General features: G+C 38.7%; 1 protein-coding gene across 1 annotated transcript in view; it reads left to right on the top strand.

Annotated features, from left to right (window-relative positions):
* Window positions 1–1,141, top strand: part of LOC147445243 (uncharacterized) — a 33,775-nt gene extending 32,634 nt beyond the window's left edge. Inside the window, exon 2 of the mRNA XM_086524806.1 lies at window positions 515–1,141. Within this exon, the coding sequence (XP_086380932.1) occupies window positions 515–892 (378 nt within the window). The 3' untranslated portion in view covers window positions 893–1,141. The remainder of the gene's footprint in view (window positions 1–514) is intronic.
* Window positions 1,142–18,246: the final 17,105 nt, after the last annotated feature.

The raw sequence follows: 18,246 nt of genomic DNA, 5'->3' as shown, positions 1-18,246 counted from the left end.
GGCACTAATGTGAAGAATCCAATTCCAAGAGCCTCTAACTGCAAGAACTGTGTCAACCTCCAATCTTGAGGGAGAAGTCTCCGAAGGAATCTTCTTCAAATGGACAAAGAGGACTATTTAGCGCTTGGGACACTTCTGCCAATAATGGCCCTTGTCGCCGCAAGTATAGTAATGGTTCTCAGCTCTCAAAGCTTACAAATTGATATGGTGCACTGTCTACACCCCTTCTAGCGGTGCGGAGGCTGGCTACAAAAATTGATGCTACCGTAGTAACCGAAGGGGACATTTGATGGTTCAACGTGAATCTTGACTAAAGTCTGACCTAATAAACTTCAATATGGATGTCACAAGTTTGTGTTATTTATATTAGGATCAATTAATGCCTATGAAGCCTACAGTCATTTCAAAGCAGAACTATGGTATTGTTGAATCTTTTGATTTTGGTGTTTTAAGTAATTGATGTTATGTTTTAGTCCTGGATGTGATGGCATAGCTACTGATATGTCTTTCCCAGAGTTCTACCATAAGAAGGCGACCTTACAATGTGGAGGCCAAGATGCGAATGAAGGCGTACCGAAGGGAAGCAATGCAGAGACAGTATGCACAGGAGATAGAAGATGAGGAAAAGTATTTTCAGATTGATCACGAAGCTATGTATAAAAAAGGTGACCCTGGTACAGTACAAGGCATCATACGAGACTACAGCACCGTGGGCTACTTTGTGACACTGCCAAACAAAAGAGAAGGGTTTTTGGCATGTTCTCAACTAGGTTGCAGTGGTGGAATCCCCTTACTACAACGACTGTACAAAGTGGGAGATGAGATTACAGTACGAGCTGAAATAGTTGGAGATGGGGGGCGTGACAGACTTTATACAAAAAAGGGTTCATGACTTTTGCAGTCTGGTGCCTTGTCGTGTCAGTTGATAAACTGCTTGTGGCATATGGTTAAATTTGATTGTTGGCTTGTTTTGGAATGTAAGGCGTGTCTGTGGTTGGTGGCATGCCACCTATGAAGGCAGCTGTATCAAATCTGCTGTGTATTGTAGGGGTTGAAAATAGCTCAAGACTCCTATGATGCTTTTGTCTGCCAAACAAGTTGTTTTATCATCTAATGAAAACTGTGATAGCAGCTTTACGCACGAGCGACGTTCTTGTAGCCAAGTTTGACTTTTAGAATTCTTTGGGTTTGGCAAGATTTCTAGTGGGAATTTTGAGTGAATAGTGGTGGTGTTTTGTGCTTGATCCAGAACTTGCCTTTTTTCACTGTGAAAAGTTCTTTCGTATGTTGACTTAGCTTGGTTAAGTTATGATGATAAAGGTCAATTTTTTTTTTAATATCTACCTGAAACCTTTCAATTCAAGGGGTAAGTACCTACAATATTTGGAAGGATTCAGTGTGTGAACCTTCAGATGGTCAGATTGCCCACATGGGTTTTTCAGAAGTGGTCTATCCAAGTATTTTGGCTAAAGCAGTCTGCAGTAGAAGCAAATGTTCAAGTTGGTAGGTTGTTTTGGATGATTCTGGTAGTAATCTTAGCAAGTTGACTGAGTCTTCGGTGAGTTGTCATGTTAGGCCCCCTTTTTCTGTAAAGGCAAGTAGTAGAGTCAAGGCTTTATTAATTTTTTTTAATGAATTCTGCATCTGTACCAGGCTTTGCATCTGTATGATTAGATGACTTCCTGGGGGCTGAAATCTGGGCCTTGTCGATGCTTTTATGCCAAGCAAGAATTCGATATTCCTTGAAGATAAAGACTGCCCAATGGAAAGGTTTCTCCAGGCATTTTTCAGCTTTTGTAGGTTTTCAAAAGTCATAAGACGATGTTTTTCCCGTTGGCTCCAATCATCTCTTTCCCACAGTAAGGTTTGTCTTGAACTTTCTTTCATGGTGGTAACATCAATCTGCCCCGTCTCATGCTGATAACTGATGCTTTATGGTGCAATTATGATGTTTGCAAGGTTCAGATACCCAGAGGACAAGTTCTGGAGGCCACCTTATCCCTGGAACTATATGGTCATCCTCTTTAACGATTGTTGTAGCCAGTGTACTTGGTTGTTAGTTTTTGAATGTGGGTGCCATGGAAGCATAATCGTTTATCTGAGCCCTAAATGGGCACGTTGATTGAAAACTAGGTAAGCATGATCAGTCGTGCTAGTGCCTTTGGTGTGCCTCGTTCATCAGGTGATAATGCGTAGATTTTTAGCTTTTGCTCAAATCATACTTCTTGCATGCTGTAAATGCTGTTTTGAACTCAATACATGACCTCGAGGGAGTAGAGAACAGCTATTACCAGAAAGGTATAGGAAGCAATAGAGTCCTAATAGCTTACTTAAATTCTAGTAACATGACACGATACTTGCGATCCTTCCTATTGGGACTATGGAGAGGTGGTGGATTTCTCCGATTGGCCTTTTATGGTGTGGGGAGAAGTAGGAGTGTGCAACTAGCTACAATGGTATAACGTCTAAGCAACCTTCCGACCACGCTTAAATTATGACTTCATGCAAGCTCCTAGTGTTGCAAAGGCAACATCTTAAGTTGAACTTATTGCAATTAACTTTTACGGATTTTGTGTTGCTTTGGTAGAGCGCTCCACAAATTTAAGGGGTCAGCTCCTACATAATACAGTATACCCCTCAACTCAAGTATGCCAATTACAGTCGATCTTCCTCAAATGTTAGTAGTAACATGTTGCTGTTTTTATGAATTTTCTTTTGGGTTGGGGCTAGAACCCAAGTGGCATAGAGGGTCTCCTCATGGTGCGTTCCTAGTTAAAAATCTAAACTTGTCCATTTACTTCCAAGTTTACCCTAAAATTTGATGAGTTCAAGGTAGAACAAGAGCGAAATGAAAAGAGATGATTCTCAACTTCCACACAATAGAAGATTTTATGTACATCTTTCCACCTTGAACTAGAAGAAAGGCAAAAGGCAAAAGGTACTAAGGAATAAGAATTTTGTTGGGGAGATTTCCCCAGCTTCTTTTGTTTTTGCTGCACTCACCAAAGGTGAGTGAAGATTATATAAGTAGCAACTTACAAAAATTACCTAGCAAGAGTGATTACAAAGCTTGCATAGCAAGCAATGCTTACACCTCTCCAATGGTTTGTTGCGTCCGCTTGAAAGGGGCAAGATGCTTGCTGGGTCCTTGACCCTTCTACTTGGCTCTTCACATGATGTAAGGTATCATATGTCAATGCATGGTTTCTCACATGGCTCTACACACGTGGCATCCTATATGGCAGTCTACATGGCTAGAGGGAGTTATTAAGACTCGCACCTTAACTACCCTCTCTTTGTGGGTTTTCTTGGACTAAATCACACACACTCCTCCCCTCAAAACCCACTAGGGGTAGATACATATTGTCACAAAACCTCCCCTTGAACAAAGTAGGGTATGGAGCATAAAACCCCCCAAACACAAGGTGGGCTTCTGAGGGAAGTACAAATGACAGTGCTTCACAAAAAATCATTGTAGAGAACGTAAGCTTGATTGTCAATAGCAGCAAGGTTGATTTTTGGCTTTTTCCATCTTTATAGCTTTTTTTGTGATTGCTTTTGTTGATGGCTCCACGAATATGGCATGCAAAACGCTCTCCATCACCTCCTAAATGGAGAAGACCATCGCACACTTCTCCACACCATAATTCAAAGAGCGATGACAGAAAACAAGAGAAGAAAAAGGCGAGAAAGAGGTCACCCTCTTCTCCATCTTCTTCATCCTCTTCCTCTTATGAAGAAAGTGATGGTGCAGACAAGGAGGAACAAGGCAACAACAAGGCGAGAAATCTCAAAGGATTCATGATGTAGTGTGCACAAAAAGGCGAGGCAATAGTTCTTCGAGGTAAGTTGGGGCAAACACACCAGAGGGAGTTTTGAAAAAATTTCAGAGGTACAATGCTAGAGGGTGGGGTTGAAGGCGTTTTGAGATGCTTGTGGCATTGGTGATGTGTTTGGCGTCGTAGGTGTATTTTGTCCATATCGTATATTAAATCTAATCTTTTTCCCAATTTCCAAGACTTTTGTGGTGCAACTTGGGTAGCAAATCTATAACTACAAGGCATGTTTGAAGGAGATTTACTCACTTAGGGAATTGGGCGCCAATACTTGGATCACCTTCAAGTTTTGAATTGGTGATGGTGGACAACCATCTCTAAATAAGAGATGTTTTACCTAGAGATCCATGACATGATTGCCACAATCATAAAGACAGAGTGATGATGTCCACATTGCAGGTGCTCTTGGTGCTCTTGAACATGAAATCAAAGTTTTGGTGGAGTGACATGCCACACATTTTTCAAGTGACTCAAATGTCTTGTTCTCGTAGTTTATACAATGCCTACTCTTAAAATGTGCATCCTTGTTCTTCTTTTTGCAGGCTAATCAACACATCTTGCTAGGACACAACATAGTGGTAGAATTGGGAGATGACAAAAGAAAGATTCTACAAAATTAGACATAGATAATAATTCTTTACATGCTTATCCTAATGATTGCATCCTATCCTAGAGAAAGTATGAACATTAGGAGAAATATGGACTTTGGATGGGGCTTGTAAGAAATCCTAATTTTTAGTGATTAAAGCTAATGTTGTGTAGGGTTAAGGGGACAAGGGCATTCAAGAAGCTAGTTTTGAGTAGGCTTTTCTAGCCTTTTTTTTAAACACATGTAGGATGTGGACCCAAGAGGTCACTTTCTCTGTCTAGCTTTTTGAAAGTGAAGGGAGTAAAGAGGTGTGGCCACATCAACAAAAACGTGTCACTAAGAACCAAAATTTGATTGTTTTTCAAAAAAGTTATTTTTACTTATTTTTGACTTAAGACTTCCCCCCAACATATATACATATGAAACAATTGTTTTTTGACCTTTTTTTAAATCTACAAACACTAAAAGTCCATCTTCTCCCTCCTCTGTCCCTCCATGCCTCCTCCTCCCCTTTCTCTCCCTCTCCCCCCTGCCTCCTTCTCTCCTCCTATGTTCCTCCCTCTCCCTCGCTGTTTATGCAATGCCTACTCTTAAAATGTGCATCCTTGTTCTTATTTTTGCAGGTTATCAACACATCTTGCTAGTACACAGCATAGTGACAGAATTGATGGATGACAAAAGAAAGATTCTACAAAAATTGGACATGGATAATAATTCTATACATGCTTATCCTAATATTAGATTGCATCCTATCGTAGAGAAAGTATGAACATTAAGAGAAATATGGCTTTGCATGGGCCTTGTAAGAAATCCTATTTTTTAGGGATTAAGAATAATGTTGTGTAGGGTTAATGGGACAAGGGTATTCAAGAAGCTAGTTTTGAGTAGGCTTTTCTAGCTTCTTTTTGGACACATGTAGGATGTGGACCTAAGAGGTCGCTTTCTCTCCTCAGTTTTTTGAAAGTGAAGGTAATAAAGGGATGTGATCACATCAGCAAAAACGGGGATCACTAAGAGCCAAAATTTGATTTTTTTCAAAAAAGTTATTTTTACTTATTTTTGACTTAAAACTTCCCCCTAACATATATACATATGAAAAAATCATTTTTTGACCTTTTTTTAAACCTACAAACATTGAAAGTTTAGTTTTTTTTAATACAAAAATTCTCCCCCAAACAAAAAAACCTTTGTTCTCTCCTCCTCCTCCCTCGTCTCTCTCTCTCTCCCCAGTCCCTCCCTGCCCCCTTCTCTCCTCCTCCTCCCCTCTCTCTCCCTCTCTCCCCTTGCCTCCTTCTCTCCTTCCATGTTCCTCCCTCTCCCTCGTAGTTTATGCAATGCCTACTCTTAAAATGTGTATCCTTGTTCGTCTTTTTGCAGGTTAATCAACATATCTTGCTAGTATACAACATAGTGGCAGAATTGAGGGATGACAAAAGAAAGATTCTACAAAATTTGGACATGGATAATAATTCTATACATGCTTGTCTTAATGATTGCATCCTATCCTAAAGAAAGTATGAACATTGAGAAATATGGACTTTGCATGGGTATTGTAAGGAATCCTAATTTTTAGAGATTAAGGCTAATGTTGTGTACGGTTAAAGGAACAAGGGCATTCAAAAAGCTAGTTTTGAGTAGGTTGTTCTAACCTTTTTTTTTAGACACATGTAGGATGTGGACCCAGGAGGTCACTTTCTCTCTCTAGCTTTTTGAAAGTGAAGGGAGTAAAGGGGTGTGGCCACATAAGCAAAAACGTGAGTCACTAGGAGCCAAAATTTGATTCATTTTTACTTGTTTTTAACTTAAAACTTCCCCTTTGTATGTATACATATGAAACCTACAAACAGTGAAAATCTAGTTGCACTTTTTTAAGACACATGTAGGATGTGGACCCAAGAGGTCACTTTTTCTCTCTAGCTTTTTGAAAGTGAAGGGAGTAAATGGGTGTGGCCACATCGGCAAAAATGTGGATCATTAAGAGCCAAAATTTGACTTTTTTTTAGAAAAGTTATTTTTACTTATTTTTTACTTAAAACTTTCCCCTAACATATATACATATGAAAAAATCATTTTTTGACCTTTTTAAACCTACAAAAACTAAAAGTCCACTTTTTTATTTAAAAAAATCCCCCTCCCAACAAAAAAGCCTTTGTTCTCTCCTCCTCCTCCTCCTCCTCCCTCTCTCTCTCTCTCTCTCTCTCTCTCTCTCTCTCTCTCTCTCTTCTCTCCCTCCCTGCCCCCTTCTCTCTTCCTCCTCCCCTCTCTCCCCTGCCTCCTTTTCTTCTCCCTCTCTTTCGTAGTTTATGCAATGCCTACTCTTAAAATGTGCATCCTTGTTCTTCTTTTTGCAGGTTAATCTGTTCTTGCTAGTACACAACATAGGGGTAGAATTGAGGGATGATAAAAGAAAAATTCTACAAAATTTGGACATGGATAATAATTCTATACATGCTTATCCTAATGATTACATCCTATCCTAGAGAAAGTATAAACATTATGAGAAATATAGACTTTGCATGGATCTTGTAAGGAATCTTTATTTTAAGGGATTAAGGCTATGTTGTGTAGGGTTAAGGGAACAAGGATATTCAAAAAAGGTAGTTTTGAGTAGGCTTTTCTTGGTTTTTGTAAAACACATGTAGGATGTGGACCCAGGAGGTCACTTTCTCTTTCTAGCTTTTTGAAAGTGAAGGAAAGTAAATGGGTGTGGCCACATCAGCAAAAATGTGGGTCTTCCCCCCAATATATATATATATATATATATATATATATGAAAAAATCATTTTTTGATCTTTTTTTAAACCTACAAACACTGAAAGTCCACTTTTTTTATTAAAAAAATCCCCCTCCCTAAAAACCAAAAAACCTTTGTTCTCTCCTCCTCATCCCTCCTTTCTCCCTCTCCTCTCCCTCCTTGCCCCCTTCTCTCCTCCTCCTCCCCTCTCTCTCGCTCTCCCCCCCCCTACCTCCTTCTCTCCTCCCTCTTCCTCCCCCCTCTCTCTTTTCATCCTTTGCTTCCTTATGCAACACCTGTTATGGTGCTCACGGACATCACAAGTCATATGCCTCCACCACCATGTACTCTGCACAACAAAAGCGTACATAGTTGCTTGCCGATGGCGTTTGCACCGAAGTCCGTACGTGACGGTGAGCAGAGGTCATCCCAGGAACGTCGTACCGTCGGTAACACGAATGTTGATGGTTCTTCAATATCTTGGGAGAGGAGAAGTAGGCTTGTTAGGCTATTGTAATTGGTTGTGTATGGGTGCAGGTGCATCTTTGCATTCGTGGATGCACAAATGTCAAGCTCTTCATCTCAAAACAGTGGCATTACAAGAAAATATTTCCTCTTCAAAGAGGGAGGTTGAAACTCTCCAACAACAATTGCAAGAAAAGGATGTGAACATTATGAAGCTTGCCAATACCATCACATATTTAAAAGAAACACCCCTTGGTGCAAGGTAACCATATACTTCTTACTTTTGGTTCTGTTCTTCTTATCATAGATTTTGAGGTCTAAGGTGTTGCCTCCACTTGTTTTGTAGTGCTTGGTACAAAGGTTATTTTTTTGCACAAATAGTGGAAGGCTGCAGGTTAGAGAGGTCAAGTGTCACTTTTTCTCTAAAACAGTCTTCTTTCTTACATCTTACAGGTAGATGCTTCAAATCCATGCTTATTAGAGGTGGGTAATCTCATCCTAATGTATATTTTAGGAGTATTGGATGGAAATACTTGCAAATTTGTACAGCATATACTTAACAAGTATCTTTATTATACAGTTTGCAAATATTGAATTCATACATGTTTTTGTTTGAAGAACATGTCTCTAACGCGTCATGATACAAGGTGATCTCTTACTATGCTAGTTGAGTGGTGTTATTTGCATGAATGGCTCAAGGAGTTGGCATAACACAAAGCTTTTACGATGGCACAAAGCTCTCCTCAAGCAATGTGGCTCCCACTACACCAAAAATCATTATGCTAACATGGAGAGATCCCTAGGAGGACAATACAACAGCTTTTCATCAGCAACACACCCTTTCCTAACATGAGGGCACCCCCACCAAAGATATTTTTATATGATAGGTCACCCCATGAGCATATCATGTCATGGAATGGATGTAAGAACTATGACCACACTACCCCTTGGAAGTTGTTTAGGAATGTATGTTTATCAAAGTTAATGAGAAAAAAATTGGACTTTTTTGTTTGTTGATGTGTAAGAGCACTCTAGGTCTACCATATTTTAGATTGTTTGATAAGTTAAATAAGATTTGTAGTCATTTAAAGTGTAAATTTGTTTTTGTTTGGTAAGATTGTACATGAGAAGACATGATGAAGTACAAGAGATTTTGATGGAATAAACCTCGATGCCACACCTCTCCTTGAACCCTTTGATTTCTATTGTTGTGGGAAGTCCAAGGAAAGCCTATTTTCAAATTTTTAGGAATGACTTTTTTTTGAAAGAAATTTTGGTTATTTAGAAGTTTGTACACAGTATAGGAGTTCATTCTGATTCTTTTCCTTCAGTTTCAAATTTTGACCGAGGGCACTCCTTGAAAGCCACTTTTGAAGGTGTTAGGGCGAGATTTTGGGAAAGTTTTGTATGTAGGAAATGCAGTTCTTAACACAATAAAAAACATTAGTTCTTTGAGTATTTTTAGATTCCATGGTTTTAATGCTCGTTGGAGCCCATAGATTACAAAAAAAGTAAGAAGTGTCTGTTTTACATAATTTTTTAAGAAATTGCCAACTTGCACATTGATTTTTGAAGAATCCGAGCAAAATATGATTTTTTTGCATCACAACCTAAAAATTCAACACTACAAAAAAAAAAAGTGATCGCAAGGGCACGCGAAATGCCCATCCGAACTTTTGGATGGGCATTTCGCGCGCCCTTGTGGCCACTCTTGCTGAGGGCCTTGGGGGCCTTTACATGGCAAAAATTTGCAAAATTATTGTGTATGAGCATGAAATAAGGATATAAGTTAGATGTACAGAGAGCAAGAGCTCACTCCTTGGGGCCTTTGAAGGTGTTAGGGCGAGATTTTGAGAAAGTTTTGTATGTAGGAAATACAATCCTTAACATAATAAGAAACATTGGTTCTTTGAGTATTTTCAAATTCCATGGTTTTAATGCTAGTTGGAGCCCGTAGATTAAGGAAAAAGTAAGAAGTATCTGTTTTACATCATTTTTTAAGAAATTACCAATTTGCACGTTGATTTTTGGAGAATCCGAGCAAGATATGATTTTTTTGCATCACAGCCTAAATGTTTAACATTAAAAATAAAATTTTAAAAAAAGTGGTTGCAAGGGCGCGCGAAATGCCCATTCAAGACTTTTGGATGAGCATTTCGCGCGTCCTTGTGGCCCCTCTTGCTAAGGGCCCTGGGGGCCTTTACATGGCAAAAAATTGTAAAATTATTGTGTTTGAGCATGAGATAAGGATGTAAGTTAGATGTACAGAGAGCAAGGGCTTCCCCCTGGGGCCTTATAATGACAAATAGGGACTTTTTTTAATGCATGGCCATCACTGGTGTAGGGTTTGATGTAATCAGAGCGACCCCCCCCCCGCCCCTTTTTCTCTGTGTTCAAAGGTCTAGAACATTCACTACGTAAAATTTTCCTATATCATGTGCGTTCAACAGAATGGATTAAAAGTACCCCTTATAGGCCTTATGTACACATGTTTCTGTAACTTTACAAGAATATAAAATCCCTTCTGTTGAACACGTGTGCTATGTTACATATACTTTAGTGAACTCCCCAGGTCAAAGGCCTCACAAATTCTGTGTACTAAACATTCAGCACTAGAAATCGACCAAATAAGGAGCCAATTTTTACTTCCTTCTGTCCACCTCGTGTTCTTGGGAATGTTTTGGTTAAGCCATTTCTTGGTATTTAAAACCACATGTGACCCCTATTGTTATAGTATCCAACCAAAGGTTTCTTGATTAGCAGTTTACATAGGCTCGAGTGATACATATCTTCTATGTTAACAATGCATGTATCTATCATTTATGTTTACACTTTCTCTATCCAAATGAGCTACATAGTAAAAATCAAATCCGCAATTTAACAGTTAAGTTCACAAGGTAATAGGTATCATCTTTAGTAATACCAAAGAAATAGCTACCAATAGCTCATGAATAGGGATATTAAGAAGATTTGATACCAAAAACTTGTTAACACTACTCAAAAAGGTGGAAACTCAAAAGCTTTACAATATATGTATGATGAAATACGAGTCAATAATAAGTCACCCCTATACATCGACACCTCCTTCTCAAGTTGTCATTTCTCTAAGTCAAGCTTGGCATAGGCATAGTATGGAAACAATAACATGTTGGAAAGCAAGAATTTAGCTTTCTCAACTTGTGAAATGTTGCTAGTGATATACATTTAGCATCTCCAAATAAGGACATCCTGACAAAGGTCATGATCTACTTTAATAAGAATAACCATTAATGATTAAACTGAAATCAAAATATTGCTTGAATTCTTCATGGTGGAGATTAAGACTTGAGACTTGAAACATCTTACAGGCAAATCAAAATATCCATAAAGGTCAATAATATGTGTCAAATCTGTATGAAACTCCAGTAATCTAAATTAAATACTCTCACTCAATGCGACACCATTTAACAAAAAAACATATTTATATTGCATTTGTAGATGAATCCAGCCTCATGAAAATAATTACAAACAGAGACAATGTTGTTGTTAGGCTTCTCTTACAAGTATTTGTGTTCCTCATCTAGAGATTCATATACACTTGAGTATTTGTGTGTCTATGACACTAGGGAAGATAGTAGTACTATATGGATGGATTTTCTAAGAGCTCCTAGAGAGTACCTATTGGTTTAAGATTATACAAAATTTCTACTATTCTTATCAAAATCCTTTAACATTGTAGTGAAAGGTTCCTCTCAAAACAAAAATAGAGTGATTTCCATCTCTGCACATGGTTGCTTGCTCATGTCCTCTGAAAAGAAGTTGACTCTATAAGTAAACAACAGATTATGTGAGCACAAAGTTATAAAGTACAAAATGATAATCTAATGACAACTATACAGAGAATAAATTATAAGAAAAATCTTTGATGACTCTCCATAGATAACACAACTTACTTGCATTGTGAGACTCAATTACATGCTACACAACTATAGATGGCGCACCAAAGCCATCAACAAAATAGCACCACCCAATGTTATGAGGTATGAAGCCTAAACATTGAAAGCCATAAAGAGGTTTATTCTCTCCAGCATGATAAACTTAAAGATGGAGATGATCTTAAGCTCTGAATGTAAGCTACAAGGGTAGTTTTCTTACCATTTTATCTTCATGTTGGAGATGAACCTTTGCAATGCACACACACTATTCACACCTCCTATTGTTGTCATATGCAAGTCATGTGAGCTCATACTTTTGCCATGTTCGGGAGTAGAGGTTTCCATGTAGTTTGAGTGGATGAAAGTAGAAGGAGTAGAATCTTGTTTCATGTTGTAATGGAGGTGAGAGAAGGAAGAGGAGTTAGCTTGGTGTGAAACTATGTGGTGGGCAAGGGGAAGAGATGGGGGAGGAGCTTGCTTGGTGCTACAATGGAGGTGGAAGAAAGCTAGCAAAGAGATAATGTTGGACTATAGAGGGTGCATGTGGTTGTTGCAGCAATGGAGAGCTTAGGAAAGAGTTTGTAGAGAGAGAAAATCACTTTTTTAGCTATAGAATAGGTTTGGAAAGACTTTGGAGGGGAAAAATGATGTTTTGAACTTTTTTGAAAAAATTTAATTTTTTGGATTTTTTAGTACATGTTTTTGACTTTCGGAGGTCAAAAATACTTAAAATTTTTTACTATGAAATAAGTTTGGGGACCTTTTAAGGAGGGAAAACTTGAAATTTGAATTTTTTTGAGAATTTGAAATTTTTAGTGTATTTTTAAATCCAGACCAAAAAGTGGGGGAAAAGAGGTCAAAGTGGTCTGCCCCCCCCCCCCCCCCCTCCCTTTCCCCTAGCCACCTCCCTTACCTTCTCACTAGGTAAGAGGCCATCAAGAGGTGTAAGGCTACCTTGTCCGCCTACTTTTTTGAGGGTATAGAGTGTGTCCACCACCCTCTTCCTATTGGCTGGCCTCTAATTAACCTTAATCCCAAAGGGCCCCTAGAGGGTTCATATTTTTCCTAGTGATAAATAGAGATATGTTCAAAGTGTGAAGTAAACATTTATCAAAAGGATCTTTAAGGGCAAAAGTGTCGCATAAGGTGCCGATAAATCTTTTGTTTCTGCCTCGTATAAATAATTTCTTTTGATTCAAATCAATGATGGTTCTTACATCATGGCACAAAAGAAATTGATTTATAGAAACATGTTGAGAATTCTTGCACATGTATGTTGTGGAAGCACAATGCTAATACATGGCCATTTTGTGTGCAGGACCCGAAGAATTTGTGGCTCAACTTGGCTGTGGATGATGTAAGCCTATTTGGGCAGGGCTCTACATCCTATGGTATATGGCTTGTCGTCGTTATTAACTACAATCCCACCATCGTTAGCAAAAGAGAAAAAACAATTTTTCTTGAGTCTAATTATACTGTGCTAGTAAAGTGAAGATCACGGCCATAATCTTCATCTTTTAGTAGAAGAGCTCCAAGATTTGTCGTTGGGCATAGAAGTTGTGGACATGAGCCAAAATTTAGGTTGTCACAAAATACCCTCATTAGAGGTATTCCAATATGGAAAATGCATGGCTTTTCAAGTGCTCATGAACACTCACCCTAAACTATACCCAAGGGATGTGCACACCTAATGTAGTGGTTGCAGTGCATGTCGTGTGTGAGGGCCGATGTTGTGTGCTCATTGATTGACAATAGTGAGGAAAAGATCTTTGAGTCTCACCAAATTTCTTCCAGAGTCCCGTGATTTATGCAAGGGGTTTTTGGGATGTGAGCTTGGAAGGATATCCTCTTGTGAGCAATTGGAGCGAAAAGAGCTACATGATGAGGGTCTCCCACTAAAGATGAACACGTTCTCAATAGTGTTGGACCTGTCCTACTGGACGAGATTGGAGATTAACCACTTGTTGGATTTGTCTGATGCACATATTTAAGAATGTAGGAAGCTTGTTGAGGAACCTTCTCTTTGGAAGAAAGATACACTTGGTGCCAAGGTGGACTTGTGAGACATTGGTTGCATGAAATATAATGGTTGTGCACCACCGTGAATGGGAAGACAAAGTTGGCTCTAACTCCTTTGGTTCTATCCAAGGGCCCTATATCATAAGGTGAAGGAGACCATATAATCTTTGCAAATGCCTATAGGTTTACAACTATGTTCACTAAGGACAAAAAGCTTGCAAGTCTTAAATTCCACAATACGCATAAGATGTATCAGGTGTTTTCTTGTCAATATTTCATTAAAGGTTCTTATTCTTGTTTTACACTTTGCAACCTTGTCATTTGCAGTTTATTTTTCTATTGGCCATCAAGGTCTCTTTGTCTCTTAGTATTTGCACCACCATTTACAAGCTTGCAAGGTGTGTCTGTTGATTTTCACAAAAGAAAATTGAAACAATCTCAAGAAATATGTAGCAAAAGTGGGATGTACGTTTGAAACACACTTCCCCTCCACCATGCTTACCATTCAAGTGCATCTCCTAGTGAACATAGTTGACAAAGTAGGAATAGAAGGGACCGCACATTCTAAATGGATGTTCTTCCTAGTGTGCTTTATGACATTGAAGGGCTCACATGAAGTGTTAATGGCCATGCACTATTGCCCCTGACCCCAAGGTGAAGGAAACTATACAACCTTTGCAAGTTCCTATAGGTTTACTACGCTTTCTTAGGATGGAATTCACAAAGGATGGAAAGCTTACTGGTCTAAAAGTTCACAATTGGCATAAGATGTGTCAAGTGTGTTGAATGTTCTTGTCAATATATCATAATTTAAGGGAAAACTAACCACAAGTGCATTTGCAAGGTCCCCATCTTGGATGATGGGATGACTTGATAGTTATGTCTTCCTTTATTCTTGGGCTCCATTGACGACACCTCACTCGAATTTAGAGAAGCAAGGATACAAGCAATAGAAGTGAGGGATACCTCTAAACTTCACGATCATGGATGTAAGGGTCCTATGCCACAAGCCAAATGAATAACCCAAAGGTTATGATGGGAGCCAACATCCTATTACAGAGTTACACTAAAGTCTCAACATGCCAAGGATCTATAGATGATGCCTTTTTCCCACATTTAAAATACATAATTACAACCCATAAATTTCTAGATACACTAGAAGATTTAACCTCTCCTGAGCCTTAGCTAACAACCAGTCTTGTGAAATGTATGTGACTAATAGACTCCACCTTGTGTAGACATAGTTCCAATTGGATACTAGTCTCTCACTTTCCATACCACACTCACCTATCTCTCTTATTTTTTTATTACTATCATATTGCTCAACATATATAATCAAGGTTCCATTGTTTAATTTTTCCATGTTTTCATTCATACAACCCTTTAAGCATCACCCAAACAATCCTATCTCAAACACGGTCTAATGAAAATAGTCCTATCTTTTAACAAAATGCAAATTCCATTGTGATACGTTTTGTACTACTTATGGGCTTTTTTCTATTTAACCAACAAAACCTTTGCAAAGGGTTTCTTACTTGCTAATTGTAAAGCCCACAAAATCTTCCCCTTTTGCTAACAGTTAGACACATTAGCTCATTGTGAGATACAAGAGTTGCTAATCATAGCTTATTCTTTGTAAATTGTAATATTTCCTCACTAACAATGGGATCCTCTAAACATAAGTACCATTTGGAAAGAAGATGCAATATTAATAACACTCTTCTCAAGGATTTCCTGTCAATAGTCTTCAAATAGGTTTACCTTTGAATTAGCAAATACTTTCATCAAACAACTCTTTTCAACTTGAATTAAGAAAACACATGCTTGTCTTTCTTTGACCTTCACTTTGATAGTTGTAGCTAAAACTATGTAACTGGAAAAATTCACTACACAAATCATACTTTCCTAAATTACATTCTTAACTAGCAGTTGAATGCCAATAGTAAGTATTTTTTATTGATGTTTCTCAATTTGGGAGAGCACACGAATTTTCCAAAATTGATAGTAATCATACTATAAGGTGTTGCACTCTTCAATTGAATGATGATCATAGCACTCACAAATTAGGCATTGATAAGCGCTTGAATCCACTAAGAATTTTATAACCTCGAGCGAGATGGTTCAAGTAGAATTTTTTTGAGAAAAATATGCCCACCCCAAGGATTTTCATGCCTCATCAAATCATTTACTACTAGAAACTCACTAGCCTTTTGACATGACTTACATTTAATAAGAGAATTACATGAAGTCCAAATTGAAGTACTTCATGGCCATTAAATCATCATTCTGGTTTCAAGCATTACCATTTGCTATTCCAAAGCAAGACTCCATGTTTCTTTTAATGCACGTTTCCTTAAATGAAAGTTAGATGGCTTGGAAGATTGTGTGAAAGCCATATTTTTATCTAGTAGCTTTAACAATCATACCTATGGTTTTGGAATCACATAATTAATGCTTCTCCATTACAAAATGCATTCACAAGCCCAATGAAGTGGACTTACATTCATAAGAGAAAACTTTTTGCCTTAATTGAGGTTGTGGCACCACACCCTCATGAGAAAGACAATTTCCCTCATGAGAATGTCTGAAAGGATTAGGGTGGATTAGCAAATGAGACATTCATGTGGCTAATACATAGAGTAACAATACTCATAAGAGTAACACAAGGTAGAGAGAGAGAGAGAGAGAGAGAGAGAGAGAGAGAGAGAGAGATAATGTCATTAAATATCTAATATCTAACCAGCCCAAATGATTTTCTCATATTAAACTGATCATTTAATGTGGGATAATAAACGGGAACAAGGGTTAGAATATAGACATGTGCTTACGGATCTATCTCAACACGGGGCCAATGGTAAAGGGGCCCAAATGAGAGATGGTATGTCATAGAGCAAGGTTAACTAATGGAGTTTAAAAGACCTTAGGGAGGTTGCTTGAGAAGCTTTCTATGCATGGGAGGTAAGATGCTTGAGTCAAAAAGAGACGCTACACACTTAATGAGGAAGTTGCTTGAGAAGCTTCCTATGCATGGGGAGTAAGATGCTTGAGTCAAAAAGAGACTCTACACACTTAACGAGGAAGTTGCTTGAGAAGCTTCCTATGCATGGGGGGTAAGATGCTTGAGTCAAAAAGAGACCCTACACAGTTAATGAGGAAGTTGCTTGAGAAGCTTCCTATGCATGAGGGGTAAGATGCTTGAGTCAAAAAGAGACCCTACACACTTAATGTGGAAGTTGCTTGAGAAGCTTTCTATGCATAAAAGTCCCAAAGTTAGGGGAATCTTTGACCTAACCTTCCACTCCCAAGGGGCACCCCTTTTCTAAAAGAGCACATGGACACATGTCAGACTCTCACTAAGTTTAACCACATGGTGTGCTTGAATGCTATTGGTTGGGCTAAAGAGGGGTCCAATGAGCTTCTACTTCCATCCAACAAATATCTGGATATTTTCAAGCTCTCTCTGTCTAAGGGGTAAGGAGGACACTTGTCAAAAGACTACCCATATACTTGGCTGCATGTTGCATGTGGTTGGCTAGGGGGAGAGGGTCTAATGAGCTTGCAGCATGTAGAAAAGTCACCACTCCCCCAAAGCAAGGAGGGGGGTGCTAGGGGGATATACTACACACACCCACACACACACTCATTCTCAAGGGCATTCTCACTTGGTGAAAGTTGAGGAACACCACCTCCTTCTCCAAGCTTGTGAGAAGTGAGAGCCTACATCAACACTCTTGGCTATGGAATGCAAATCCAACCAAGAGCCATGCTTCAATGCTTAAGCTTGCCATCTTCTCCATCTCCATTACTATGCTATTATGTATGCTAGCAAGAAGAGTAATGATAAGTGAGGAACTATTTCTTTCTCCTATGGAATGTTTCTTCTTCCTCTTCTCTACCCTCATTCCCCGCTAGCTCTCTCCACTTTCGAAGGTGTTTGCGGCCTTGGAATAGTTAATGCTTTCTACAAGTTTATGTTATGCTTGTGACGCATGAAGCTTTCCATATTCATTGCATCACGTAGGTCACAAGGAACACAAAGATTGTATTGTACCAAGTCTCTCTTGATAGGAAAAACTATAATATAAATGCCTATTGGAGGGGGGACCGTTGGAGGGGGGACTCCATATGAATCCGGTCCTCAACTATTGTCATGTTCTCTAAACTCTCTCTCTTGCAAAAGTATTGTTCATGCCAAGTTAACTAAGTACCATGTTTACGTTCCTACCATCAATTAAGTTCATTGGCTATGCTCACAAAGTAATCTCTCAAAAAATGCTTCACCTAATTTCCTAATTACGCTACTCTCAAAGTTCATAGGCCATTTCCATTACATTGGTATCAGAGCATTTGGTTCCTCTTTTCTTGCTTAAGAAGAGAGATCCTTAAGTAGCCTATTAATGGTTGTTTTTGTTAATTATATTAGGGTAAGTGGGTCTGGGATCTATTATCGGTTTTGTTGAGCCCACTACGTGCGATATCGTGCACACCTTAGGAGATTTAATCTTAATAATGGAGTCTTTTTAGACTTGCCTATATAGGGCTTTACCATTATTGAGCCATAAGAAGTTCAAAAGAAGCTATCCCTCGGTAACTTCGTTATGTCAGACTCACTCCACTACCCTCTATAATTAACCAATTCGAGCCGTGGGTGTAGATACTTAAGTGTCTATTTTCAAAGGCTAAGAGGAG

Source organism: Adiantum capillus-veneris, chromosome 12 (assembly GCF_014529385.1).
Source record: "Adiantum capillus-veneris isolate H3 chromosome 12, ASM1452938v2, whole genome shotgun sequence".
Taxonomy (NCBI): Eukaryota; Viridiplantae; Streptophyta; class Polypodiopsida; order Polypodiales; family Pteridaceae; genus Adiantum; species Adiantum capillus-veneris.
This window is presented reverse-complemented; position numbering and strand designations above follow the sequence as displayed.